Raw genomic sequence first — 27,730 nt, 5'->3', positions numbered from 1 at the left:
TGCATGCTGACATAAAGTATCGGGGCCGTTTTTCCATCTCAGAATCTGTTTGCACTCGTATAGTAATAAATCTTAAATATTCTCATGTAATTACGAATCTTAAACATTGTGGTCATTTCCTTCAAGGAAAACATGTTATACCACTACAGTCTTCACAGAAAATTTATCTCAAAGTAAACTTAAAGAATCTTTACGTTTTTCTGTGCTCAGTGTCACACATCACCATTGATATGTATTTAGTACATATAAGTTTCAGTTATTCCTTTATATTTGGAATTAATTGGCAGGTGACGGGAAAGCATTAAGTGTCCCTAACAACAGGGGAGGATAATAATGAACAAACAAGGAGTTACTCTGAATATTAGAAAGCTTCCACTGTTCATTGCTCTTACCTAATTTCTGTAGGAATGTTAGAAACATCATTACTTTCAGCATTTAAATGTGGAACAACGCATAGCAAAACATGCTGGAGAAGAGAAAACAAAATCAGTAATTTAGGTGGGGTGGAAGGAGAGGAGCTATGTTTAAAAACTTTTTGAATTTCAAAAGTTTTTTGCCTGCTGTGATTCAAGCAAAATTTCTAATATTGATGCCAAAGGCCAGCAAATGGTGTCATTGTGTGTTTTTAAGATACTTGTGGTTTAAAAAGAAAAATTGCAATTATTTTTTTCTGCTCTAGAATTATGACGTATTGGAAGGGGCTGTGCATATATATATAGGATATATATATGCATTTTTTATATTCAGTAAAAACTTGACCAAATAAGTGAAATCTCTAGTTATCATGCATCTCTGTATTTTTATATATTTTTATATATATATTCATGTGTGTGTATATATATATATCTCTATATATAGCATGCATGTGTGTGTATCCTTATAGAAGTATTTAATGGACTTTATAGATGCATATCCTAGGACTGTTAGTACTGGTCTGCTCCTGCAAGCCCTTACTCACCCGAGTAGTCTTTACTCATACAAGCAGTCCTGTTCAGTGAGTTGTGAACTACTCGCATAAGAAAGGGTTTTCAGGCTTGGACTCCAGTTATGGATTTATGACCATTCCTTCTGAATTCCATGGTCAAAATGTTTTGGATGAGCAGTATCAAATCCTTGGCCCCTAACTGCAATGTATTACTTACAGTCACTACCTTCTGCCACAAGCATATCTTTAAAAAAAATAAAAACAGAAGCTCTTGTGGTGCCGAAAAACATCTGAAAAAGTTCCAGTACTCTAAAAGATTAATACTTTAGTTGTGCTTTTTGGCATTGTAGGCTGGCCAACACTTGCAAACCTGGGCATGGAAAAATAGGTGCTAATTAAATCGCAGCACCAAAATAAACCATTTGTCTACATTTTTAATGTGGACTTAGTTTCATTACTGATTCCTAACTAACCTAGTCCTTGATGATATTTTAAATGGAAACGCATGCCACCTTTTTGAATGACTTGGCTTTATTCTACTAACAGTTTTTAAGAAACCATTAGATTCAAAATGAGAAATGTTTTGCTTTTCCTTAGTTTTTGACTTTTTTTTTGTGTCATTTGTTTTCTGTGTATCATTTCGTTTCTGAACATTTTCTTGTTTCCGCACTTCTTGTAATGTTAACTTCACTGGAAAAATTTAAAAAAAACCAAAACACATCACTAATCGTTTTATTGCCTCCACTTTATTTTTTCTACAGCAGTGGAAAAAGTTTCTGTACTGCTGAATGAAAATACAGTCTAATGATTCTGTCTTACAGGTGTCATATGTTCCATGTTAAATGTCTTTTTTGGTTTGTTTTTGGGTTGGTTGCTTTTTTTTTCGCTTTGTTTTTTGGATATGTTAGAGCTGGAAATATCTCTCTATTCAACATTGTTTTGTTCCAGTTCAGTGTGCAATCAAGACTTGTCAGGAGGTGTAAAATTGTTTTTGTTCTTTATATTATTTTTAAGTTCTATTTTATTTTGTATTTAATGTGATTATGTGCCTTTAAAATGTTCTCCCTTCCATTCTGCCCTTGTATCTTTGCAGTCATTGTATACAGCAGATTCTAGAAAGTGTTAATCATTGTCATCTAAATGGCATAGTTCACAGAGACCTGAAGGTCAGTATCTGGTGCCCATCAATTGGATATAAGAGTTTTGGGGTGTTTTTTTTTCCGCTGGGTAAGGGCAGAGGGTGGGTTGTCTGCGATGTTCCCTTGCCTATCCTACTCACCCTCAAAACAACTTAGCCGAACAAATAATGCATGATGCCTCTTTCCAGTTTGCAAGTCTACAGGCCTAATAGACATCATGGCGAAAGGGGGAATGGTTGCCAAAAGCGCTGTCTCCTTCCAAGGGCGCTGGATTCGCCCCATGCTGTCGAGCGTGTCTGGTGTGTCCCGTGGCGGCTGTCCGTGTATCACTGCTGTGTGCGCCCGCGGAGGTGAACGTTGGCTGTGGTTGTCTTGTCAGCTTGTGCATCTAACCGCCACGTCTGTCCCGAGACCCCCCGGGTCGCACAGCCGCTCGCACGCTGCTGCGTCAGAGTGTGACGAGCCCTCAGGCAAGTGACTCTAATCGCCGGCTAAATTGGACCGCCAGAAGTTAATCATTTACCTGAAACGCCTCGCGTGGAGCGGGGGATGCGGGGGTGTTTTTTGTTCCCTCAGTGGCTGCTGCAGTTTCTGATGCCTCTGAGACAGCTCTCAGCGAGGAAAGGAACAAGAAACCACAGAGGGTGCCAGATATTTCATACGGCCTCATCGATGAGTTACTGGCGAAATTCGTACGCTTTCTCGACGATTTTCCTTTAAAAATTATCGTTAAAAACAACACACCTAAATTAAAGCAAAAAAGTAAATAAACAAAGTAGAAGCAGACGACCCGAGGCTGGCCCTTTGCCCCCGCCGCCGTGCGGGGTCCCTGCCTGAGGCCGTCGCGCTCTGAGCCGGGCGGGGCGGGGCGGGGCGGGGAGCGCGGCACCCGCCCGCTTCCCGCCGCCTGCCGCTCCCCCCCCCCCCCCCCTTCCCCCCGCCTCGGCGCGCATGCGTGCGCCGCGCTGGGAACTAACGCGCGCCCCCGGTGTTTGCATGCAGTCATTGCATCCAGCAGATCCTGGAGGCTGTGCTGCACTGCCATCAGATGGGCGTGGTCCATCGCGACCTCAAGGTGAGTGCTGCCTCCACGCCCCGCCACGCCCCGCCCGCCCCCGCTGAGGAGGGGAGCGGCGCAGCCCAGCGGGACGCAGCCCCCCCGGCGCTGGCAGCGGGGAAACGCTTGCCCTTTTTTTTTTTTATTTTTCTTCTTCTTTTGCTTTTTTGTTTTTTTGTTTTTTTTTTTATTTCGCCTGCTCACGAAACCGAATGGCGAGCGTTCGCTGAAGAGAAACTGCTAGAGGCCTGCCCGCGCCTAGCTGTCCGGATCTGGGCTGCGAGGGCAGGCGCCACGGCCTGCTGGCACCCCGTGCCAGTACTGGGGAGGACGGCACCGGCCTGTCGAGCGTTTGGTGCATTCATCCTCCTCTCTGTCAGCCAGGGCTTTCGGGGTGGGCTGTGGGGAGAACTTTCTGTCTCATCAGCGTAACTTGGCGTGCTAAGGTTCTCACCCCACGTGTTTTGGTGACGGAGGGCGGGCTGCTGGGAGATCACTGGCGCAGAGAGACCGCTCTCTCCTCCAGATGATGGTTGGGCCGCAGGACGTCTTTAGGAAGCGGGGATTTCTATGGGGCCCTCGTCGTGGTCACCTGGGGTGTGGAGTTCCTTCCAGACAAATGGTAGCATTGGGATAGGAGCTTCAGAAAGAAAAATCCCTGTGCTGAGGAGAGCGTTACCTTTTTCTTAACCGTATACATACCCAAATGGCTGGAGACGTCTGCTGCAGAAATGCTCTCTGCATTTAAAGCATGTTGGCATGGAGAGAAGCAAGTAAAGATAATTTTCTGTTACTGGGAAGCTCAGAGGGAGACAAGTCTGTCTCAAAGCTGGCAGGAAACTAGCCCTGTGGATAAGGGAGAGGACTTAATTTGGGCACTTGGGCTTCAATATCCTCAAGTAAAAGAAGATTGTTTATTTTGAAATCGAATGGAAGTGTGCTGTGTGAAATACCAGATTCTTTACAAAGACAGGGAGAAAATGGCATGTGGGCTAAGGCAGTGAAACACACTAATTCCTACTGGCCCAGCTTTTTTGTCTCTTATTTTCCTTTCTGAATGAGTTATGGGGAGCAGAAATTTCCTCCCAGGATAGGAGTTTTCTAGTGGTTATCATTAGTAATAACGTTGGAATCAGAATGCCGTCATCTTTCTTGCCATTCTTCAGTCCCAAATAAACAACTGTTACAGTCGTTGTCTGAATTTATAAAGTCTCCGTTGTCCTGTAGGAACATAAGAGGTTACGCTCTGAAAGCTGAGAGAGCATGATGGATTTCAAAGACAAGCACACAAAATTCTCTATCCATTTTGCATTTCTGGGTTTTCCTGCACCACGGTTGTACAACAGGAGACTGACATGGCTCTATCCAATCCATAAATCTTGCGTGGCAGTTGGATAATATGGAACAAATTTAAATGAAAGGATGTCAAATTTGTCCAGCTGCTCCAGTGATTCCTGTCCTCACTGTACGTGCAGTACTGTGCTTGTAGCATGAAAAGGAATTGAAAAGAAGGATTGTAGCCATGCAGACTGACAGAACAAGGAATGCTTTCTGGTACCTTTCATGCATTCACGCAAAATAACTTTTTCTCTGGAAATGCATTAAATCCAGCTGTTCCCTGCTCCAGACCACGTGTGGATTTCTTCCTCTGGCAAATCCAAGATGAATTGGAAAAAACAGTGTGAGAAAAAATGTTTCTGCCAAGCTGTAGTACTTCAGGAAGTAACTTCAGGAAGTAGAAAACCATCCTTCTTCAGTTACTACTTTGTGGCAAAAGAAAAAGAAAACAGAGAGTGAAATGGAAGACTGTGGTGAAATCCCAGCAGAACTCTATGTACCAAAAAGAAGATGCCAAGGCCCAAGACCAGAACTACAAGATATGTAGAAGATGGTTATGGCCTGGCATCAATCCTGAAACTGCAAAACTTGATGGATTTTTTTCCCATAAGTCAGACCACAATTTGGCGGTGTGTTTGGGGGTGGTGAAGGGTGACAAGAAGAGGATATTTTGGACAATCTCATTTTATTTAACTTTCCTTTTAGCTTAGTTTAGTAGCAAACAGAATGGAGCTTTTGCAGCCTCTTACGACCTGCAGAAGTGCTTGTTGCTGCTCTGTTCGTAATCCTTGGTGTAAGTCAGAATGGTGGTGGATCCTAGATTCAGAAAAAATTAACCTGTTAATGGCAGTCTGTCTTTAACAGATGGTAAAAGTGCACTTCTATGTAGGAATTCCAGTTCTTGGCAGTCAGCAATGTTGCTGCTTTTGTGAAACTCTGTGATTATGACCCTCTTGCATTTCTCCCAAAAAGCAGATGCTCTGTTTATATTCAAGGAAAACTACACAGAGGCATAGGTATTTGATCTCTAGGAATTAAAAACTTTTGGAAAAATAAGGCGTAAATCATGTTAATTTATATGTAAGTAATTTTAGTAGTTAATGCTGCCATTCTATATGCTTGACTGGAGCCAGTCTGCTGGTAACACAAGGTGACACGATTAAATCCAAAGTACCAGTCCTGAGTGGCCCACACCGGGCTGTTAATGTTTTCCAAGTAATTGCAGTCATTCTAAGTTAATGCATCATAATTACCTAGTATGCCTGTCGTCATCCTGAAGTGACAGCTGCAAGTTGTTGAATCGCATAGTCCCACACAACATTGCCCTAAAGGCGGTTGTCTTTGGCACAGGAGTAAATCGGGAAGCCTGCTTCAGCTTCTCCTGAAACGTACTCACCTATGACAGTGTTATTTCTGTAGAGCACTTTGATTGGCAGAGTAAAGACACATAATGGAATTAAGAAATAAAAATCTCAGGGGGGGGACGGGGACCAAAAAAACCTCCAGCAGCAGAAAACACGAAACTACTATTTTGAACAAGATCACGACTTGTGGAGTGGTATGCGCTTGGTAGGTTAGTGGTTGTGTTTCAACCCAGAGGGTGAGGCATTTCACTGCTTTTGGCTTGCTGAAGGTCACAACCAAATAGGATCACCCATTGCTTTAAGAGGTTTATCTAAGAAGTGCATTCCAGGAAGTAATTGCTGTAAACTTCTCTCACTCTGGTAGGAAACCTTTAAGAACTATGTGACTCTGTGTTGCAATTAGTGTAGTTAAATGATAAGCAGCGTGACATTGCTTAAATTGGTGTTGATGAACCTAGAGAGGAGTCCTTAGCCATTCAGTCAGTGTTTGATACAATGTAGTTGAATTGGTTACTGACAATTTAAGTGAATATAAAGATTATATTTTATTCTGAGAGACCTTAATCTCAATTTTTTTAAATGTGGAAATAGAAGATTCATGAATTATTCACAAAATGTTTTTAATACTGTCTTTTCTATGACATAGCAACAAGGGAAGAGTGAGAGAATGGTGTTTGTAAATTGCTGAAAAAAGTGTTCCTTTAGAGTTTGGTGAGAGGGAAGAAGACACATTTAGATGAGTTTGTCAGGGCCAGTTAAGTTGTTAATTAATAGAAGTATCACTGTGGCTGAGGCCTTAATTAGGCTCAAGCATATTTTGCTGGATACTTGGCAGATGTATTAAAGATAGCCTTTGCCAAAAGAAGCTTATGATCTTGATTGTTTCCAAGCTCAGTACCTGCATGGGATTAACTGTAATCACATAAGTAGTCCCTTGGGAACCTACATGACTGCTGCTGGGTTCAAAATGAAATACGCATTTAGGAGTTTGCAGGATTGGGTCCCCAGTGCCAGACTGGATATAGTGAATTCCCTTGTGATAAATCATTGCAGAAATTGCTTCTGAAAGAGACCTAGCAATACGCATGAAAGTGAGGTTTTGTTATCATGTAAATGTAGAACAAAACCTTTTTTAAAAATGTGAAATTTAGAAAGAAATTGCAAGAAAATACTATACAGGTCACAGTTCTCTGAAATAATCTGTTGAATTCTACAGTATTTTTTAAGATTTATTTTTAAGAAAAAGTTAAGTTCGCTTTGGACAATTTGCATTTGATGTGTTTGCTAAACGGAGTTAAAAGGATACATGATGAACAGTAGAATGAAGACCACTGTTGTGTTCAAATCCTTTACTTTTAATTGTGTAAGTATACTGTAGCATTTGATTTCAGATGTGACCAGCATACCCTAAAAAAAAAGCAAAGTGGGAACTTTTGCAAACTTACGTTGTTATTTGCAATAGTTTCTCTGCAAGCACAAATGTGGGCGTGCTGGTTTTACTGAAGGATTTGCAATGTAAATACACCCGCCCTCTAAATACAAATATAATAAGATGTCTGTTATTGTTAAGTTGTCATGCAAAACGTATTTATGTTTGACAGTTATAGATGCCTAATCCTGCAAACTGCATAGGTTAGACTAGTAATCAAAGAATACATGTCTTTTGGAGGTTTTCTGCGGCATTTTTCCGGTACTGAGCTCTTGGGCATCTCTGAATTGTCATATCATGCAAACAGGTGTTGCGGTTCCACAAGACCGTTCTGGCCAACCTTCTGCTCTAGTCGATGTGCACGCTGTCCTTAGTTTTGCTGTCAGGGATTGTGAAGGCTGTTTACAGGCCTGGTGGTTCTTTCCAAGTAGGAATGGAAAGTGCAGGTTTTGCAATTTCATGGAGAAAATGCATGGGGTTTTTTTGCTTTTTCACTTCTCTAAGTACTTGCTCTTTTCCAGACTACCGTAACTAAAAAAAAAAAAAAAAAAGTTAAAAACTTGTCTGAACTGTATTTACTTATCTTTTCATGTCAATTTTTTTCTCTTTCTGAATAAAGCCTGAGAACTTACTTTTAGCTAGCAAATCCAAGGGGGCAGCAGTAAAACTGGCGGACTTTGGATTGGCTATAGAAGTCCAAGGAGAACAACAGGCTTGGTTTGGTAAGCAAATATTTTTTTATTTTTCTCACCATTTATTCAGCCTAGCCATTAAGCCTCCCTAAAGCACCCAGCTCTCACCCTAGTGTAAAACACGTAGCTGTGTGACTACTTGATATGTAGCTTTAAAAGGGGTATTTTGTTCATAGCTACATCTCTACAGCTGACTGCACTCCAGACCTTTTTCTCCAGGAAGAATGTTATCTGTAATTCTTACCGAATTAAACAGAGCTTGGCAGCAGTCCTTATTTGTTTAAAAAAGAAAAAAAAAAAAAAAAGAGAAAAAAGAGCAAACAAAAATCCCCCAACACTTCAAAAGTGACCTGTAGCTACATTTCCAAATCTGAGCTCTGCCTCATAGCCTTCGCTTCAGTAGCAAAGGTACATCACCTTACCAAATGACATAAAATATCTCAAATCTCTTCTGTTGATACAACTGTGTTCGTACTGGGATTTTGCCAGCACAGCAGTACTGATGTGGGGTAGAATGGAGGGGAGGGGGGTTTTAAATTTACACTTCTAGTAAATAGAACTTTGCAAATGTCCCTTATGCATGTAGTCTAAGTGCCATTGACATTTCTTGACCTTGAAACTTGTTTCCTGATTCCTGGCTTATCCTAACTTTTGTTGGCCTGCAAGTTTGGCTTGGGTGCACACAAGCCCTTTCTGCCCCACTTTCTCCTGTGTAGATACAGGAAGGAAATACGGGGGTAGAGCCTGGGAGGGAGGTGGGTGGTTTCCAGTCAGGTTCTGGGGTGACTGAGGAATAAGGCTGTAGGTTAATACTGCTGAGTGTACCTGCCCCGTCATCAAAACATTTTGTCTGAACAGTTGTCTGTCAACTGAAAATACCAGAACATTTTATTCTGAAGCACTTTGGAATGTGACTTAAATGAAGAAAATAAAATGGGGTTTGAGTATCTGAAGCTGTAGGCAGTCATCCACATGCAGATATGGGTGTGACAGTACAGTCCCAGCTCTTTATATTGCTGTCCTAGAGGTGACTGCCCCTTGACACCAGCAAGTAAAACTGTTCATAAAACTGTTCTTTGTCCCACTGAGGTCAAAATAAACTGGCTTATTAAAAGTGTACAATCATTAATATATAAGCAACTCCCATATTAGATGATGGAGAGCATAAATCCAGAAAGGTAGAGGGTGGTTAAAATCATCGTGAATGTTGCACAGCAGTCTGGAAAGGGTTGTCTATCCACAGTTTACAAACATCTTCTGAAGCTGGGACTGGGGTTTCGCAGACACATTAGTGATTTTCTTTAAAACACATTACCTTCATCTTGAAGGGATCGAGAGTACACTTGCTTGATGGTGAAGGTGACAAAGATGTGTGGGAATGTGGAAGCAAAGTCTGTGTGTGCATGTGACTGCCAGAAGAGAACACGTTCTGTGCTTCAGACCTGCTTGTGAAATGGAGAATGAGGGTGCCTGCCCTCCTGGAGGTGGCAATTGAAGGTGTAAAGCAGGTCTCCAGAATCAATACCTGGAATGGATCTTACATGTCCTATACAGAATCACAGAATCACAGAATGTTCGGGGTTGGAAGGGACCTCTGTGGGTCATCTACTCCAACCCCCCTGCCAAAGCAGGGTCTCCGACGGCAGGCTGCAGAGGACCTTGTCCAGGCGGGTCTTGAATATCTCCAGAGAAGGAGACTCCACAACCTTCCTGGGCAGCCTGTTCCAGTGCTCCGTCACCCTCAGAGTGAAGAAGTTCTTCCTCATGTTCAGACGGAACTTCTTATGCTTCAGTTTGTGCCCATTGCCCCTTGTCCTGTCGCTGGGCACCACTGAAAAGAGTTTCGCCCCATCCTCCTGACACCCACCCTTAAGATATTTATAAACATTTATTAGGTCCCCTCGCAGCCTTCTCTTCTTCAGGCTGAACAAGCCCAGCTCCCTCAGCCTCTCCCCGTAGGGGAGATGCTCCAGTCCCCTCACCATCCTCGTAGCCCTCTGCTGGACTCTCCAGTAGCTCCTCATCTTTCTTGAATTGGGGAGCCCAGAACTGGACAGAGTACTCCAGATGGGGACTCACTAGGGCAGAGTAGAGGGGAAGGAGAACCTCCCTTGACCTGCTGGCCACACTCCTCCTAATGCACCCCAGGATGCCATTGACCTTCTTGGCAGTCAGGGCATACTGCTGGCTCATGGTCAACCTGTTGTCCACCAGGACACCCAGGTCCCTCTCCACAGAGCTGCTCTGCAGCAGGTCCGCCCTGAGCCTCTACTGGTGCATGGGGTTGTTCCTCCCCAGGTGCAGGACTCTGCACTTGCCCTTGTTGAACCTCATCAGGTTCCTCTCTGCCCAACTTTCCAGCCTGTCCAGGTCACGCTGAATGGCAGCACAGCCTTCTGGTGTATCCACCACTCCTCCCAGTTCTGTGTCATCAGCAAACTTGCTGAGGGTACCCTCTAACTCTTCATCCAGGTCATTGATGAAGAAGTTAAACAAGACTGGGCCCAGTACTGACCCCTGAGGGACACCACTAGTTACCAGCCTCCAACTAGACTCAGCGCCGCTGATGACAGCCCTCTGAGCTCTGCCATTCAGTCAGTTCTCAATCCACCTCACCGACCACTCATCCAGCCCTCACTTCCTGAGCTTCCCTAGGAGGATGTAATGGGAGACAGTGTCAAAAGCCGTGCTGAAGTCTAGGTAGACAGCATCCACTGCTCTCCCCTTCCTCTACCCAGCCAGTCACACCATCGTAGAAAGCTATCAGATTGGTCAGGCATAATTTCCCCTTGGTGAATCCATGCTGACTACTCCTGATAACCTTCTTTTCCTCTACTTGCTTGTTGATGACCTCGAGAATGAGCTGCTCCATCACCTTTCCCGGGATGGAGGTGAGGCTGACCGGCCTGTAGTTCTCTGTGTCCTCCTTCTTGCCCTTTTTGAAAATTGGAGTGACATTGGCCATTCTCCAGTCCTCGGGCACCTCTCCTGTCCTCCAGGACCTCTCAAAGATGATGGGGAGTGACTCAGCAACGACATCCGCCAGCTCGCTCAGCACTCGTGGGTGCATTCCATCGGGGCCCATGGATTTGTGGGCGTCCAGATTGCCTTCAGTTCTCTGCTTCAGGTTACAAGAAGAGGATAGGGGGCAGTGAATTAATTATGATGCACTTCTCTCCAGTTCCACTGAAGTATTCATCTTTTTTTTAAGAAAAGGTTAATTGCAGATTGTTCGTTACAGTTAACAGATGCCCAAAGGAAAATGGTGAAAAAAATTTAATACTGGTCATTTTAAATAACAGGACATGTACAAACGTGATGCATCTGTCTCACATACCAACCTCTTGGAACAGATGTGAAGCACAGGACAAAATTTCTTGTAAATCCCAGGAGGAAAAAATACAGGATAAAATATTTATGGCAGCTACCTATTCTCCCTTACAGCAGCTAGATAGTGCAGTTTAAAATTAAACAAAGTAATTGTGAGCTTGCTGTCAAAGCTGAGAATGAAAGCACAAAGGATTTTGTGCAGGCAGTGGGTTGAGAGATTGAGTGTTTGAAATCTAGGATTTAACTAGATGTGGATGCACAGGCAGTACCGATGGACATATGTTGGTAACTTTATAAGCTAGTCTGTTGTTTTAAATCCCAGCCTTTATATAAATGGATTTCAGTAATCCACAAAAGACAGAGGAGATTGCTCTTGCACATTAACAAATAGACCACTACAAAAGGAGTGGAACAGAAACAAGACAAAACACAAGTGATTTGTTATAAAGACAAAAACATGAGGTAAACAGGAAGCATCTCAAGGAAGAATCAGCAGACTGAACTTGACTTCAGTGATATTTCCTCTAGATAATACATCTGCATGGATGCAGATGGTGCACAGAAGCTTGCAGTTCCCCTTAAAAACTTGCACTTCATTTTTTGGTCATTTGGTTCGTGTGAAGTGCTTGGTTTAGACTCGTAGCGTCCTGAGGACTGCCATGCTGAACTTGGTAGAAAGGCGATTGAATGGAATGTCTTCAAAATATATGTGTAAGGAAGATGTAAGATGGCAGCAAGGTAGTAGAAAGAAAGTGGTCTAATGTGGCTCTTTTTTTTTTTTAACTTGTGGCATTCAGTAAGACTGGGGGGGTCTGTGCCTTTTCTGTAATTTTGTCTGCAAAACCTTTCAGTATTGGTCTGAACGCCTGCCTTCTTACGCCTGCTTTGACAGGGCAGAACATGAACTCTGATGTGCTCGACGTTTTGAACTTTCTCTCACTTCTTTCCAAAAGATCTTTCTGCTTTCCACTGGATTCTGCAGCACTTAGTGACTCATGGTGTGCTCTGATTCTAATTATAGCTCTGCATCAATATGGTTTTCTTTTTTTTTTTCTTTTTTTCTGGGGGGTGTGGTCTTCTATTGTGGTCATTTTTTTGCTTAAGCTGTGACTATACCTCAGCAGGAAACTGGCTGGAGCTCGGTGTGAAAACACTTTCCTGGTTTGCATGTTTGCGAAACAAACCTGTTCCTTGCCTGTTTGCAGAAAATGTTACAGGGTTTAGTTGAAACACTGCAGCCTGCTAGCAGGTGTTTAACGTACCGGGAAGGTGTCAGGCGGGCTCCGCTGCCTCACCCAGGCAGGTGACTCCTTGCTGAAGTCAGTCAAAGGACTGCAGTTAATTCACTGGTAGCTGCATTTAGTTATAGTTGCATTGCAGCTTAAATTAAGTCCAGCCTTCCAACTAGGACTAAAATATGCACCACTTAAGTCATTTGAGTAGCTTCACTGAATTAGTTTGCTAGTTCCATTAAATTTAGGTTGTGTACAGTTAGTCTTTTGGATCCAGCTGTGCGGGACGAGGCTGCTGCCCTGTAGTTACTCTCAGCTGCTTGCACTTGCACTTTGCTGCCATCTTCTCCGTATCTTCTCACCAGACTGCTCATTTGAATTTTTATTGTTAAGTGAAAGGGAGGTATGTTAGCAAAGATACACAGCTTGCACTGTTTCAACTAACCTGGTTTGTTTTACCATTTTATTTTGGAATCCTTGCATGAGTAGTGCTGAGAGGCCAGAAGTCTAGTAGGGGGGTGATGAAGGTGTAGGGCAGATCTTAGCTGTGTGTTTAAGATGCATTTCTCTGCATTCAATTAAGTTTATGTTGTGGGATTATAATTAACCTTCAATCCAGGTTTGACTCAAGAGGCATGCTCACTATTTATGAAGTTAAGTATATATGTAATCTTTGTGTAAGAGGGTTTTGAGACTGTAAGCTATTTAGGGTGAGTAACATGCCATCTCATGTACCCATCCACCACTGAACTTGACAAAGCATGGCATTTGTCTTGGGCCTCTGCATGCTTATTTAAATCATGCGATGATAGCAGTACAAGGTGATGCAGTCTTTTCTAGACACTGTACAGTCACAGTTCCCAGCTTTGCAAGTTGTTTGAGCTAAAGTAATTACTGCTATCAGCAATAGTTTTCTGAAAAGTACACACTCGTGTTGGGATCCCTCTGAGCAATTACAGAATTACCTGATAAATAACAGTTACCAATTTCAATATGTTTTTTCTTTTTCACTGAAATCATGACTGTGCACTCTTCTATGTTTGCTGCTTGAAACAACTTCAGAATATGTACTGAAACCATACCAATCATGTCTGTTTAGACCCTTTCTGTATCATCATCAAGAGATAAAATTAGCTAAGTACTAGCTTTAAAGTTTATTTTCAAGTGATGCTTAGTAATGTTTATGGACCTATGGTGAGTTTGAAAGTCGAGGCAACTTTACTTCCCCTTTAAAAGGAACAAAAGTATGAATGTAGAGCACTACAGCTGAGAAGAAATACAAAACACCACTCTATTTAAAGCTACTTAGAACGTATATTTTTGAGCTTCTCAAAGGAACTGAAGATGTGTTTCCTGTATGATAGTACTCTTTAACAATTCATAGCTCATATCAGGAGACTGCAAAAAACAGGCTTATTTTTCATGAAAATATTTTAGCTGTGTTCTCAGTAGAATATACAGAATGTGTTCCTTCATTTCCTCCTCCCACTCTAAAATGATTGCCAGCTTCAGGGCAAAGGCCGCCTTTTTCTGTAGCTATACACTTTATACATTATCACCATCTCCTATAAGTTTTGTGGAATCCAGTGTGGTGTTTCAGAAATGATATGTGGTCCTTCATGAAAGCCACCAAATTCTCACCTTTCAAGAATTCCCAAGCATTTATTTTAGCCAAAGATGCTTGAAAGAACAGACGTGCTAACTGAAGTGGTACAGAATGTTATTGGTCATTAAGTTTTTATCATTTACACTGTCCTAAGAAAAGTCTACATTTATATCTACATTTTGCATTTCTCCTAAGAGAAGGCAGCACTGCTGGTAATGAATAAAGGATGAAGAACATAGAAATTTTAAAGGCTAGCTTACTTCAGAGGTGCTGCTTGTGAACATTTGTAAGGAGGTTTCCAGAAGTGGAATGACTTCACGGAAATTAGTTTTGCAGTGGAAAGATCACATTAGAAGTAGCTGAAATACAAACAGCAAAGGCTGTAAGAAGGCTTGAGTCCTAAGTCGGTGGTCTTCATACTGAGCCATAGCCCGTTGTGCTTGTGCGAAAGCTAATCCTGAACATCTCTGAGCATTTACTTTGCCGCCATCTGGCATTGGCTGAATGGAGTTTCCACTTAACTTGTGTGAAGAAATTTGAACAGTGTTTTTACTTTCTTTTTTTCTTCTGAATGAGAGATCTCTCCATACATAAGCTTTACTTAAATCTAGCCCTACATGTTGTTTGCTCAGAAATCCACCCTCCTGTAAGACTGAATAGGGATCTTTAAGGGCAACTTACAGTTACGATATTGCACCTTAGCTGCCCCTCTGTGCTGTTAATTAGTTCCCCATGAATGTCAGTGGAAGTACTCTGTGTGTGATCATAGTCTTCACAGCTGTCATGAGTTAACCCCAGCCAGCAGCTCAGCACTGGACAGCCACTTGCTCACTCATCCCCCCTGGTCGGACGGGGGAGAGAATCAGAGGAGTAAAATTGAGTAAACCCATGAGTTGAGATAAAGACGGTTTAATAGGTAAAGCAAAAGCTGCGTGTGCAAGTAAAGGAAAACAAGGAATTCATGCACTACTTCCCATGTAGGAATTCCTACATGGGATGTGGTGGGGTGGTGCAAGTAGCAGAATAGGCCTTGACTCCGTGCAAGCATTTCTCAGCAATAGTTAAAACATCTCAGTGCTATCAACACTGTTTTCAGCACAAATCCAAAACATAGCCTCATCATATTAGCTAATAGGAAGAAAATTAACTCTGTCCCAGCCAAAAGTAGCACCACAGCTGACAGCTGATGGACTCACCAGAAATCCCATGCAAGTCATGTTTTTATGGTCTTAATTTTTATAGTTTGGGGCTGTTTTAAAATAGGCCACATCAGGCTAATGATTAAAAAAAAAAACAAAACAGTAACAGTCTTTGGCATGCGTGGTGTGAATTTTCTTTCAGTTGGTATCTCCAAGGGGATCACTCAGATAATGTTTCTCACACTCCTCCTCTGCCAACTTTCTTGACCTTGACCCTGAGCCAAATGTGTTCGCACCTCACTGCTGGATGTCTCGCTACGACTTACAGTAATGCAGAAATCAAGAGAGAAATTCCATCAGCTAGCTTGTAATCTTTCCAGAAACCCTCCACTGCTGCATTGTCACCAGGTCTTGACACTACTGGTGAATCTGAAGTGCTAGTGTAGGTGGGTAACCAGCTGGCTTTTTGCTGTCTTCTCGACTCTACCAGGTGTGGTGGCAGAAAGGGATGTGCCGAGTCTGCATAAGTTTTCCCATTATTGTTACCTCTAGGTGATTTGCCACAAAAAGTTCAAAAGGAAGTGGTTAGTGGTCGATGGCTTGGGAAATAATATCCTGAGTCTTGTGGGCTGAGATGAGAATCATTTGATTTGTGCAGAGCATGTGCAACTTTTGAGAATACTCGCCTTGCCTTTTGACAGGCTTTGCTGGTACTCCAGGATACCTTTCTCCAGAGGTGTTACGAAAAGATCCTTATGGAAAACCTGTGGATATGTGGGCATGTGGTAAGAAATTATTCTGAAAGATGGTGTTCAGTCCACCGTAAAGTATTTTGAGGGAGAGAGGTGATATCCAGAATACATTATATTCTTCATCAGATAATATGTATTTAGTAAAATTGAATATTAATTTTTAGAAGAGCTCACTGGATCTTTTGTAATTCTACTAGCTTATTATTATCATTGTCATTTGTGAAGATATGTTATCATGGCATTCTGGGACATGTCTATACAACACACTTTCACAAAATATTAAAAAAAAAGCTGCAGGTGCCTGATGCCTAATTAGTTAGAAAACATAGCAATTCATACTGTGAGCTGGGCCTTAGTTTTGGTTCATGAGCAGCCTAAAACCTCATCTGACCAATGTACTAGAACTGCAGTTTTAAACTGTGAAACTGAATGTTGTGTGGATTGGAGCAGAGAGCAATTACTTCATCATCCAGTTCTTGAAACAGTGTAGTTCAGGTACTGGCAAGCGGCAGCTGCCTAGCTGAAAACAATTGGTGTTTTCCTTATTTTACTTCTACGCAAACTTACTTGGTTATATTTATGAAAGCACTTTAGTTATAGTGAATCATCTCTGTAAGACTAGCAGATGGACTTTTTAATTTCATATTGACCACATATTTATACAGATGAATTGAGGTGCCCAAATTTTCTTTGCATGAGATTACATAAAACACAATCTTACAGACACCAGTACAAGCCATGATAAAAACAGAGGTAAAAAATGCATTTTCCTAGAACATCCGTGATCAATGAACATTATTTATCTGGCTAGCTAGACATGTTCAGTGTTCCTGATCTGATGTTTTGTTGGATACTCATTATTGCCCGCAGTCTGCATGGGAGGTTATCTTGTGAACCCGACATTTACTATTTTCTCCAGTATGAGTAGGCAATATTTTTCAGTAGCTGGGATAATACTGCTGAGCCATTTCTTTTACATGGTTGACAGGTGCAAAATGAATTTCTGGGGTTTGTTTCTTGAAATTGCTTAATACTACTGTGAATTTTCTGCAGGTGTCATTCTGTATATCCTCCTGGTGGGTTATCCTCCTTTCTGGGACGAAGATCAGCACCGGCTTTACCAGCAGATCAAGGCTGGTGCTTATGATGTATGTACCTTACTCTGTATATTCAATTATTTGTAATTGTACCTCTAGATAGGAGTTTTCTAGAGTGAAAAGTGAAATCAGAATTATTTTCTAATTTTTTTTGTATTGGTTATCTTTATGAGCCACTCAATATAGCGAATGTCACTTCAGTGACATGAAACTTACTGGGATGGGAACATCCTATGCTAGTTTAAATCTTATTTCCTTATGGCTCCAAGTTTTCATTGTCTGTTCCTTGTGTAAATCATGCAAGCTTATGTTATTCTGACAAACCACTTCAGACCTCTGTGATCTCCCAAAGGCGTGTATTTTTCCTGTGGTTTATCACTTCAACTGGTGAGTTATTCTAAATTGTTTTTAAGAAGTCTTAAGCATCCTAAATATACAACTTGATGCTGTTGTCACCCACTTTTCAAAACACGTGCTGCTATAGAGTTTTTCAAAAGGAATAATTTCATTACCTATGTGTATTCCAACAAAAAGCATTACAACTGTTGGTAAGTAAGAACTGATGATTTGGTGACATTATGAATTTTGCAACATTATTCATTTATATTACATTAAACAGACAGAAGGCCGTTGATCCTCAGATGTAAGTAAGTTGTGAATGATGAAGAGGAAAAGAGAGAACCTTATCATTTTCAGGCTCTTATTTGAATCCAGTCCTGGACTGCAATGACTGAAAAGGGAATCGTTATGCTGTGGCCTTTTATTGAAAATAAACTTATAGTCTGTCAAGTCTTCTTCCTAGTGAAGAAGTAATCATACAGTAACAAACAGGGTGACAGTGGGGAATTATGATTTCAGCCAAGAGGGCAAGAAATGAGGAAGTGCCGAGACTGAACTATGCATCTGTATTGTACATACATAGTACCTACTTGTGACGTATTGTGCCTAGATAGTATCAAATTCAAAACTTTTATCTTCATTAAAAGAGAAACTAGGGCTGTATTAAGTGCTGTATGACCATATGCCTCTCAAATGACTGGAACCTGTTACTCTGTGTGCCATTGTTATTTTATGCTATGAATTTTAGTCGGCATCATGTTACTGAAAATATAGAAATGCTGTGCATCTGAACCAAATAAATAAAAGCTCAAAACAGTAAAGGAGAAAACCATTATTTATAAAACTGGCTAATTCAAACTTTTCTGATGGTGGCAGGCTTTTTTCCCCCTTAAATCTGGTAAATTCTGTTAGCAAGTAATGTTACAGAAATATTATTAATAAAAATCCTTAGGTAAAATTGTGTAGAAATTGTACAAGGTAATATACACATATGTATTTTTTCTTAAGTTTCCCTCACCAGAATGGGATACAGTGACTCCTGAAGCAAAAGACCTTATCAATAAAATGCTTACCATCAATCCAGCAAAACGTATCACAGCATCAGAAGCACTAAAGCATCCATGGATCTGTGTAAGTAATTTCCAGAGATTTAACAGACTAATTCGGCCGACAGATCAGTTTATGGTTTATTTCAGTATATAGCGAAGGTGTTTAGAAGGTAATTTTTGTCCTTACTTGTGCAGCTGTGTAACTATGGGAGCATAAGATTGTAATTGTACAGATACAGTCAGTAGTGTTGTATATTGAGGTCTCAGCCTCGGATAAGATTTTTTGCAGAAACGAACTCCTTTGCCTTGACTTTGTGGTGCAAATGTTCCAAAGTCAGAGCATTATTTTAAATCATCATTAAAAAAATGTACAAGAAAGTGATTTTCAGTAAGATGATGTTTTACATCTTCATTTCCCTATAACCATTATGATAAGCATGAAATGTAAAGGCAGGAAATTAAGGGACTTTTTAAAAGCCAATTTGCAGGTAGCACAGACTGCCTATCTGTTACTGGATCCAGGACTAATTTCCAGTTTTCAGTACATTCTGCAATTTGACTTTGCAGGTACTCTGGACTGATACTTTGAAAGTCACAGTGAGGCATATAGCTGGTTCCTGGCTCTATTCATTCCAGTAGGATGTATTGTCTTGCCTTTAAAATTGTGATGCAGATTGAGTTACAGGGAAAATGCAGGTACCGCTGAATTTTCCCTGAAACATTTCCTGCTGCTGTACCTCACCTAATACCACTAATGCTAAAGTAATGTTTCTTTTGTGTTTTAAAACGTATTTTCCAAAATCATAATTCAGTATATTACTTTGCCTGTGTTTATACTGTGTAACCAAAGTTCTCAGATTTTGTGGTTTTCTTAGTCCTTATTTCTTTCAAGAGGACTTCACACATGGGAAAGGCTGAGTAAAATGAGACCTTTGGTTTTGGTGATTTGGAGATTTCCCCAATGTGTAGAAATATGCACATAGGGATAGTCAGACAGGGTAGAAATTAAAGGCCTAGGGTTTGGACCATGTGGGTTGTAATATGTATGTTGTAGAGTAAGTAAAATGCTTGACGTCTGGCTGGGTGCGTTAAAATGTTTCTTTTCTTCTTCTCTTAGCAACGTTCTACTGTTGCCTCTATGATGCACAGACAAGAGACTGTAGATTGCTTGAAGAAATTCAATGCAAGAAGAAAACTAAAGGTAAGAGTGAAAACTTCTGCAGGGATGAGTAGCTAATCTTGGAAAGGTAAAAGTATGCTGGCTTGTGCTCCATCTGTAAAACAAATGGTCCTTAAGCAGTTTTTTTTCTTTAATATTATGCTTAAATGAACTATTAGATAGATTATGATCTTTTAAGCATGAAGATCTTAAGCTTTTCGCAAAAGTGACTAGAACATAGCATAATTTCTTTGGATTCCAAATAATAACAATCATCTTCATTTATACACATCAAAAATACTTTGTTGAAGGAAAATCTTTAAAGTTATTCTTTTAGATTATCTTTTGCTTACTCCTGACCAGACAGGATAACTGCAGATGCAAACTTTTCTAATTAGCACATTACAAATAAACTCCTCTTCCTACCTAAAAAACAATCTAAGCACATTAGTAAAGTCTGTTTTGCATTCAGCTGTGTATTTTGCTGGTAATTACTGTGCCTGTGAGTACTCATGGTTTGGCATTATTTACTCAGGAGATTATCAGGATTGCTGATAGGTGTGTGATTAAGATTAAATTACAATTTATGCACTCATGGCATCACGATAGGTAATGCGCAGACAATCCATTCTTTCTGGATTAATTTAGTAATTGGTGTAATTTACACGTGTTTTCCTTTTTGTTGTGTCATGTTCACATTCAGAATTTTACACAAGTGTGATGCTAATTTGAGAAAATGTATGTGTACACAGGGGGCCATTTTGACAACTATGCTGGCTACCAGAAATTTCTCAGGTATGTTCATTGAGCTCCAGATTGATACAGTCTTTATGTTTTGGTGTCTGTGATGACTAAGATCTAATTAGGATTTATTAGTACAGAAAGATCTTTGTTATTCAGGAGCGTCTAAATGTGATATGTATGAAGTTGTTTCCTTTGCAGAAGCAAACAAGAGCATTTAAACTATTTGGACCAGATAAAATCTTTTGTAGTTGACAGCCTGATTTTTCAGTAGAATGCGAGTTCCTTCTCTTTGCTTTTTTAGTGTTACCTGTCAAAAGACAGACAGTGTTTTCTTGTCTGTTGTGGTGGAGGAAATTTGAAAATAATCCATATATCTCCACGTGCATGAGTATCACCAAAAAACATTTAAAAACTTATTTTTATATGCCTAAAATCTTACTCTAGGATTCTGTTGCATCTTGTATTAAAAAAAAAAAAGTACATTCATTCTTTATTGCTTTGCTAAGGAGTAAGTAAAAGGAGTCCTCTTTTTCTTTTCTTCTAATGCCGAGCTTGATATAATGAGATGTTTCCTCTTTATGAAATAATTTTATAGTGATATGCCTGGAGATTTAGATCTTTGTACTAAACAAATTTTAATAGCAAAAGCTAAAATAAGTTTGCTGTTAGTAGAATTAGTTGTCCTCAGTAGTAGTATTGCCAAAACTTTGATGCTATGCTGAATTTTTCATTTGCCATTTGAGATTTCAAGTGAATAGTGAAAAAGAAGGCCAAATTTAAAAATCAGTGATTTTACATATCCTCCTTCTCTGTGATGTAACTGTTGGAGTGTAATGTAAATTAATTTACGGACAAAAACATGATAGTGCTTTGGGCATGTTTTGAATAATAATAAGCACTGAATCATCCAAAATAAATTACATAATCATGAATGCAAGAACAACTTGTTCAATTTGCATAGTACTTGAAATGCAGTTTCTTAGTTAAGTTCCTATATTTAATACACACCTATAAAAACAGAAGACTACATTTACGTAAATCACATTGGATTAATGCTTAATGAATTGCCAGTATCTGCCAATTGATTTTAAAGTTGGGAATGCTGTAGGCTGCATATCTTGTAAAAATGCATTATTACTAAATATCAAATAGATTATTTGTCATCACTTTTCATAACCGTCACTGTATGTGTAAGGGTCAGTTTCAACTTTCATCAACCAAAAAAAGCTGAAGTAATTTTAAAATAGTATTTCGGCATGAAAAGCAAACAGGGTTTTTGGCTTTGTTTTGGATTTTTTTCACCTATCATCTCTGTTTTACACCATAATGATCCACATTTTTCCTTGATGACATTTTATTTTTTCAAGTTGATTATTCATTGTATTTCATTGCAAAGCATGCTTTTGAAGGTCATTTGTCCATAATGATGTGGTTATAAAAGTGTTTTATTTTCCTTTTTCTTTTTTCCTTTTATGTGGAATGTATATTTCTTGTGAGGTAAGACCCTCAGCACGTGAAAGGAACATCTTTTTTCTCTTCTAAATCAAAATTGCTGTTTGTCCTAAATCACTTTAATTTCTACATGTTGTCACAACACCATTTCTTTTCAGTCTGCTTTCTGGCCTGTTAGCGCTGCCTTAGGTTTCATTTATAGCTATTGCTTGTAGTTGCAAGAAATCTTTCATTGCGGGCTTAATTTAGAATATGCTAATTGCTTTGCTACTGCAAATTCTGTAAACATTTGATTTGTATGCAGTATCTGTGCTCAAAGAAAGATGCATCAAAATATTATTAAAAATACATTCCAAGCCAAAACCAACAAAGGCAGTGAAGTATGGAATATGTAATATAATATACAATACTGCATAATAATCCATACTAGGCACATTTCGAAGGACACGCTGGCAATGCCGTAAACACAATACTTGTAGTTACTGCTTTTGGTGCCCTCATTTTACTGGCTTTCATTTAATTGTTTATATATAACATGTAATGTTTGTAAGCATTAAAAGAACTCAGAAGTTTTATGCTCAAATCTAGCAAAAAGATTTGGTTTGCTATGAACAGCAGCTTACAAGAACTAATTTATGTTTTCCTGTATTTTTGTAAGGGCTAACGGTACAAAGCAGGCTTGAAAGCGATGAACTTCTGGGTTTTTTGGCCTAAGGCTTTAGAAATAACTCCTCCCCTTCACTTTCCCTAAATGAGTTTCTGAAGTTAATGGAGTGCCCACAACATTTGTGGTAATGTAAAATCTAAGGCCATGTTGCATAAAGTTCTGTAAGCACATGTTGCAACAGGATGTATCCTATCTCAAAAATACATGTAAAACAACTGCTTGTCAATATTAATTTACATGTTTCTGTAAATAAAAACAGGCAGCGGTCCTGTTGTATAATACAGGCAGAATTATTTTTGTTCATTTTAGTTGTAAATCATGGGCCTTGTGGGAGTTTTAATGGTAGTGTTGGTTGATGTCCATAATTAATAAACTGCATTTGGAGGGCTGATATATTAGTGAAATTATAAACATTAACCTGGCTTAATTTTCAAGTTTTTTTAATGTAAACACCATGATAATGGGCAACAGTTATTTCTGTGGAGTTTCCGAGGTGACCTGACATTTTCTGTACTCAGAACAAAAGCTAAATAAGCACTTAACACAAATGTAACCAGAGAATAAACCACAGATACAAAAATTAACTTCAAACTTCAAACCACATCCTGAATAACTCCAATATCCTCAGCTAGTTTGAGCAACCTTAGGCTTGCAAGGTCCAATTGTTTTGGGGGTCTTTTTTTGTTGTTTTAAAGAGAAGGATGGTGGTAATGATGGGCGCTCCATTTCAGGACTGTCTCCCTTTGATTGTACCGGATTGTTAGCTTCCTACTTCTGAGCAAAACACCATATATGGAACTGCACTTTTGTACAGCCTAAGCAGTGATATGTTTTCTGGTAGGAAGATTGGGTTATAAACAACAATAAAACAAAAAAATGCCATGTTTGTAATTTGTTGTTCTTCAAGCCTTTGGCAGTGTGTCATGAAGCATTTAACACTTTAGTGAACAGTTTATTTGAATTTGGTAGTTCACCCAACAAGTATTTCTGCTGTAAATGTTTTCAGGCTTAGGGCTGCAGTGTGTTTGTTTGCACATTAGCCCTTGAAGTTTAGTAACTTGGAATGATTTGGCCCTGTGCTTGGTGCCAGTTGTAAGTGGTGGAATTTAAAGCCTGACATGTGGATAACGTTATGGCAACTGAAGCTTTGCCCAACAGTCCCCACCATTTTGAAGGAATTTGATTGGTGTGCAACATGATTCAGAAAATAGCAGGTTTTCTTCATTAGAAGTTGAAGCAAAGCCTGTCATTAACTCCTAGGCAGCACTGCTCCAAATCAACACTGCACTAGCAGATTGTTCTTCCTTTCTTATTTGCAATTTTCCTGACCTTTCACGCAAAGTGACTGATGAAATCCCCAAAGAACCATTGCTCAGAGACGCTTTATTAAAGCCCACTTTACTTTTCGTAAGGAGGAATAGATTGTATCGTACCTCACTATGCTCTTTAGATACCTTATTGATCTGATACTTGTTACTTTTATGTCACTGTCACATTAATACCATCATTAAGATACCAGTGGGCTCTACAAACATGTGATCAAAGTCCCTGCCATCAGAATAGTACCTTTTCATAGTCACGTCAAAATATCCCCATCAACAATTGTAAATATATTGCAGTTGAAAAAAATGAACGTATCCAAAGGCTGCTTCCTTCCCACTCACCCTGCTTCCATTTGCTCTATGCCACCCGAGGAGGTCTCACCTTGTATAAGTACAGTTAGCCTACAGCTTTAGTCAATGGAAAAAGAGGTGTATGATAGTCTTAAGTATTTGTAGTTTCTTAAACCTTCTGTTTCTTATATTGAGAGCAGCAAAAGGAGGAAATAAAAGCTGAAAAAGTATCTGCAGTTGGGAGGCAATGGGGGGTTGCTGTGCAGCTGGTCGATCTCAGTGGTAACCACCTGACACTGAAATTATTTGTCTCGTTTTACAGCAGCCAAGAGTTTACTGAAAAAGCCGGATGGAGTTAAGGTAGGTTGAACACGTGCTTTAAAATATATTTTATTAGTCACCACCTATTTGTAACTTCTGCCAGTTTTTAGGACTGATTATTGTTATTTCTTTCCTTTATAGAATTTGTTAATAACTGCTTCTTACTGTGTATTTGAAGTGAAGCTGAAAAAATAAAGTAAAAGAAACACTTGAAAACCAAGCGTTTTAATAAGTGGAAGAAAACTACTGGAGAAAATGCTTTTCTTGTTATTTTAATGAAGGATGATTGTGTAGTTAATGACTCGGTGTTCTTAATTAGCTTAGAATACAAAATAATAACTTGGTGGTGGGCATGTTAGCTTTTTAGGTATCAGTGTTTATCTGCATCTCTGTTGCTTCTGTGTTTCCACTTGACTTGATCATTAGATTTCATGGAAGACCAAAAGTTTTCTGGTAGGCTTGGCTCCACATGAGGTGTATTCTGCCAGATGTACTTGCTATATTTGGCAGAACTTGAGGGGTTTCCTATCTCAACAAATCAGCTCATCGTGGCTAACAGACCTTGCTAAGAAGGGAACATTTTGGCAGCTTTCATACATGATTTAGAGCTCCTATTCTGATGTCACCAGATCCTGCAGGAGGAGAGATGCTTCACAAATGAACATTCTGGATAAATACTTGGAAAAACAGCCAGGAAAAAAAAAAAAAAAACCAGCAATGAAAAATATTTTATTTCTTTTATCAGAGGACTCCTGGAGACTAAAATAAGTGCCTCGAGCTTTCATTATATGATTCAAAAGATGTTCTTCTGTGCTCTGTGTGTTTACTGAGAAGTGTGTCTTTGACCTGAATTTTAATTTTCTATTTAATCTTAACTTTTTACTGTAACAAAACATTGTATCCTTAAATACCAGAATCATAGTATATTTGTTCCTGTTCTCCCACATATGCACACTTTTCCTATCAAAAAAATCATGAGACTGACTTAAAATGAAGTGAGTATACTATGATTTCAGTGCTTCTCGCTGCCAAGTGGGAGATACTCTGGTTATTTGGAGAAGCAGACATTCAGTACTATTCTGTCGTTCCTGTGGAAAACTTAACATGTTTCATTGTGGAATATATAAAATTTACGTACTCTATCTGACCAGCTTTTTCGTTTTAAATATCATTCCTCCTACAGGTCTATAATGGTATTTGTTATATCTCAATTTTGATTATAATATTGGAAACATTTGTTGCCAAAATTTTGCCTAAATTACACTTGTTGGGATTTGATACTTTGGTTTTCAGCACATTTTATGTGTCTGCTGTTTGTCTGCATGGTCATGTGGAGCAAAGGGAGTAAATTTACATCTGGGGAAGTCTGTTTTTGTCGTTTCTGTTATTGAGACACTATATACTCCATAGCATTTTTCCACCCCTCTGTACAGCTTAAGCTGTCTTTTTCTTAAAAAAGAAAAAAGCCAAACCAGAAATATACTGTACTCCATGCATTGATACTTCAAATCCAACCAGTCACATTTTCTTCTTTTCCTTTCTCTCTGACTGGTCAATTCAGAAAAGGAAGTCCAGTTCGAGTGTTCAGATGATGGTGAGGATCTTTATCGACAGATTTTTTTTTTTTTCCTCCTGTGAAACGTTCCCACTTAGAAATCAAACAGTTGCATTTAGTTTTGTTAACATACTGTGAGAAGCTGCAAGACTTTGATGTACAATCTTGTGAATTTTAAGCCTGCAGTTGCTATATACCATCCAGAGTGAATTGTTCTGCAGTTCTTTCAAGCAATTTTTTAATTTTTTTTTTTTACCTGGAGACATACAAAGACAGAAAAGTAGATGTAACATTGGCCAATGCAGCTGTCCTTAGTAAAAAAAAATAGTAACAAAATGGTAATCTTATAACAGCCTTCTATTAATTTTTAAGACCTCCCTATTGTAAAAGCTAACAGTATTAATATCATAAAATGTGACACAAACCACATTGCACAGTGAAATATTATCGCTTTAGTTGAGCCACTGTAGACCGAGATGCCACGCTAAATGCTCAGGAGTGAAACAAACAATATCACAGCCTTTCCATACGACAGTTTGCCAGCTAACATCTTTCACAGCTCAGGGCTTTGTCAAAAGATGTCCCAGCTGACAGTCAGTCTCAATAACTTTTCTTCCTCCTCAACCTACTTTACAGTCTTGTGTTCATCTGGCCTCTCTGATCCCACACAGCAGTTTACTCTGTTCCCGTTTGTTGTGGTTGTGAATCTGACTGTTGAGATGTTCATGGTGATCAGCTGTGATGTCCCAGCCAGCTTCTGTTGCTGCTGCCGCTAGAGAGAAGGCAAGCATCCCTCATCCACACCTTTCACTGGGAAGTGCGACTCTCCTTGAAAAGCAAAAATTGCTGCTGCTCAGGTCTGAGCAGACCCGTAGTTATGTAGGTAAATAGTCTGTTCTTTGGGACTGTAGCAGCGTCCAGACGAGGGTCACCGGAAAGGTACGGTGGAGATAACGTGAACTGTGCTTTAATTTTTTGTTGCAAAAGTACCATGTGAAAGATAAGTCCCAAGATGCAGGTTTTGTTTCTTAAAATATTTTTATAATATATTGAAAAAAGACCAATAATGATTCTGCAGTCATGCCCAGCTGTTCAGAGCATTTGTGTGTGTCTGTCCTGCACTACTATCAGACCTAAGAGAGTGGCTTTTGACAAGCAATGCATTTGTATAAAAGTTTTCCTTTTTCGCAACAGATAGAAGTTCACCACTTAAGCACAATTCAACTTTAGAGTAACTGGTTCATAGAAAAATGTTTTACTCCTTTTGGAATCATTTCCCTTTGCTGTTAAAAATATATGCGAAGTACACTATGTGTGTTCATATACTAATAAAATCACATGTCATGTGTATGTTCTGTGAGAGGGAGAAAGTGTACAGGCTTACTGCTGTTTTCTCTCTAAGTTTCAAAGGGTTTTACCAAGTTCTGTTTATGCAGAAGAAATAACTGTGTTTTGAATTACATTATCTCTTTCTGCTTTAAATAATGAATGCTGTATTCTCAATATCTTACTAAGAAGTTTTGAATATATTTCCTGCAGTTTTCAGCAGTAGCTGTAATGGATATTGTTTATTTTTATAGGACTTTCACCAAGGGAGTATGGACCCAAGCCTGCTCTCCTTACTCAGGCAAAATTGGAATTGAAATTTGATTAACCTGTTTTCATTATGTATTCAACAGCAAGCATTCGTTTGGCATATCACTTTATTTTTTGTATTACGCTACTACTGAA

General features: G+C 39.6%; 1 protein-coding gene across 12 annotated transcripts in view; it reads left to right on the top strand.

Annotated features, from left to right (window-relative positions):
* The window catches only part of CAMK2D (calcium/calmodulin dependent protein kinase II delta), a 170,175-nt gene that overhangs the window by 108,568 nt on the left and 33,877 nt on the right, over positions 1-27,730 (top strand). For 2 of the 12 annotated variants that reach the window (XR_012763991.1, XM_075420886.1), the window contains exons 6-13: positions 3,067-3,139; positions 7,872-7,974; positions 15,953-16,036; positions 17,057-17,151; positions 18,448-18,570; positions 19,606-19,689; positions 20,400-20,442; positions 24,449-24,483. Coding sequence is in view for 11 of the 12 variants with exons in the window: in XM_075420886.1 (XP_075277001.1) it covers positions 3,067-3,139; positions 7,872-7,974; positions 15,953-16,036; positions 17,057-17,151; positions 18,448-18,570; positions 19,606-19,689; positions 20,400-20,442; positions 24,449-24,483 (640 nt within the window). In the remaining variant the exon portion in view is untranslated. Of the gene's footprint in view, positions 1-2,018; positions 2,092-3,066; positions 3,140-7,871; positions 7,975-15,952; positions 16,037-17,056; positions 17,152-18,447; positions 18,571-19,605; positions 19,690-20,399; positions 20,443-24,445; positions 24,484-26,005; positions 26,039-27,730 lie in introns of all 12 variants that reach the window. The other 10 variants (XM_075420884.1, XM_075420881.1, XM_075420885.1 and 7 more) reach the window with 7 other exon arrangements.

This window comes from Opisthocomus hoazin, chromosome 5, assembly GCF_030867145.1.
Source record: "Opisthocomus hoazin isolate bOpiHoa1 chromosome 5, bOpiHoa1.hap1, whole genome shotgun sequence".
Classification (NCBI taxonomy): domain Eukaryota; kingdom Metazoa; phylum Chordata; class Aves; order Opisthocomiformes; family Opisthocomidae; genus Opisthocomus; species Opisthocomus hoazin.
Note: the sequence above shows the minus strand (reverse complement) of the source record. Positions and strands in the feature narration are given on the sequence as shown.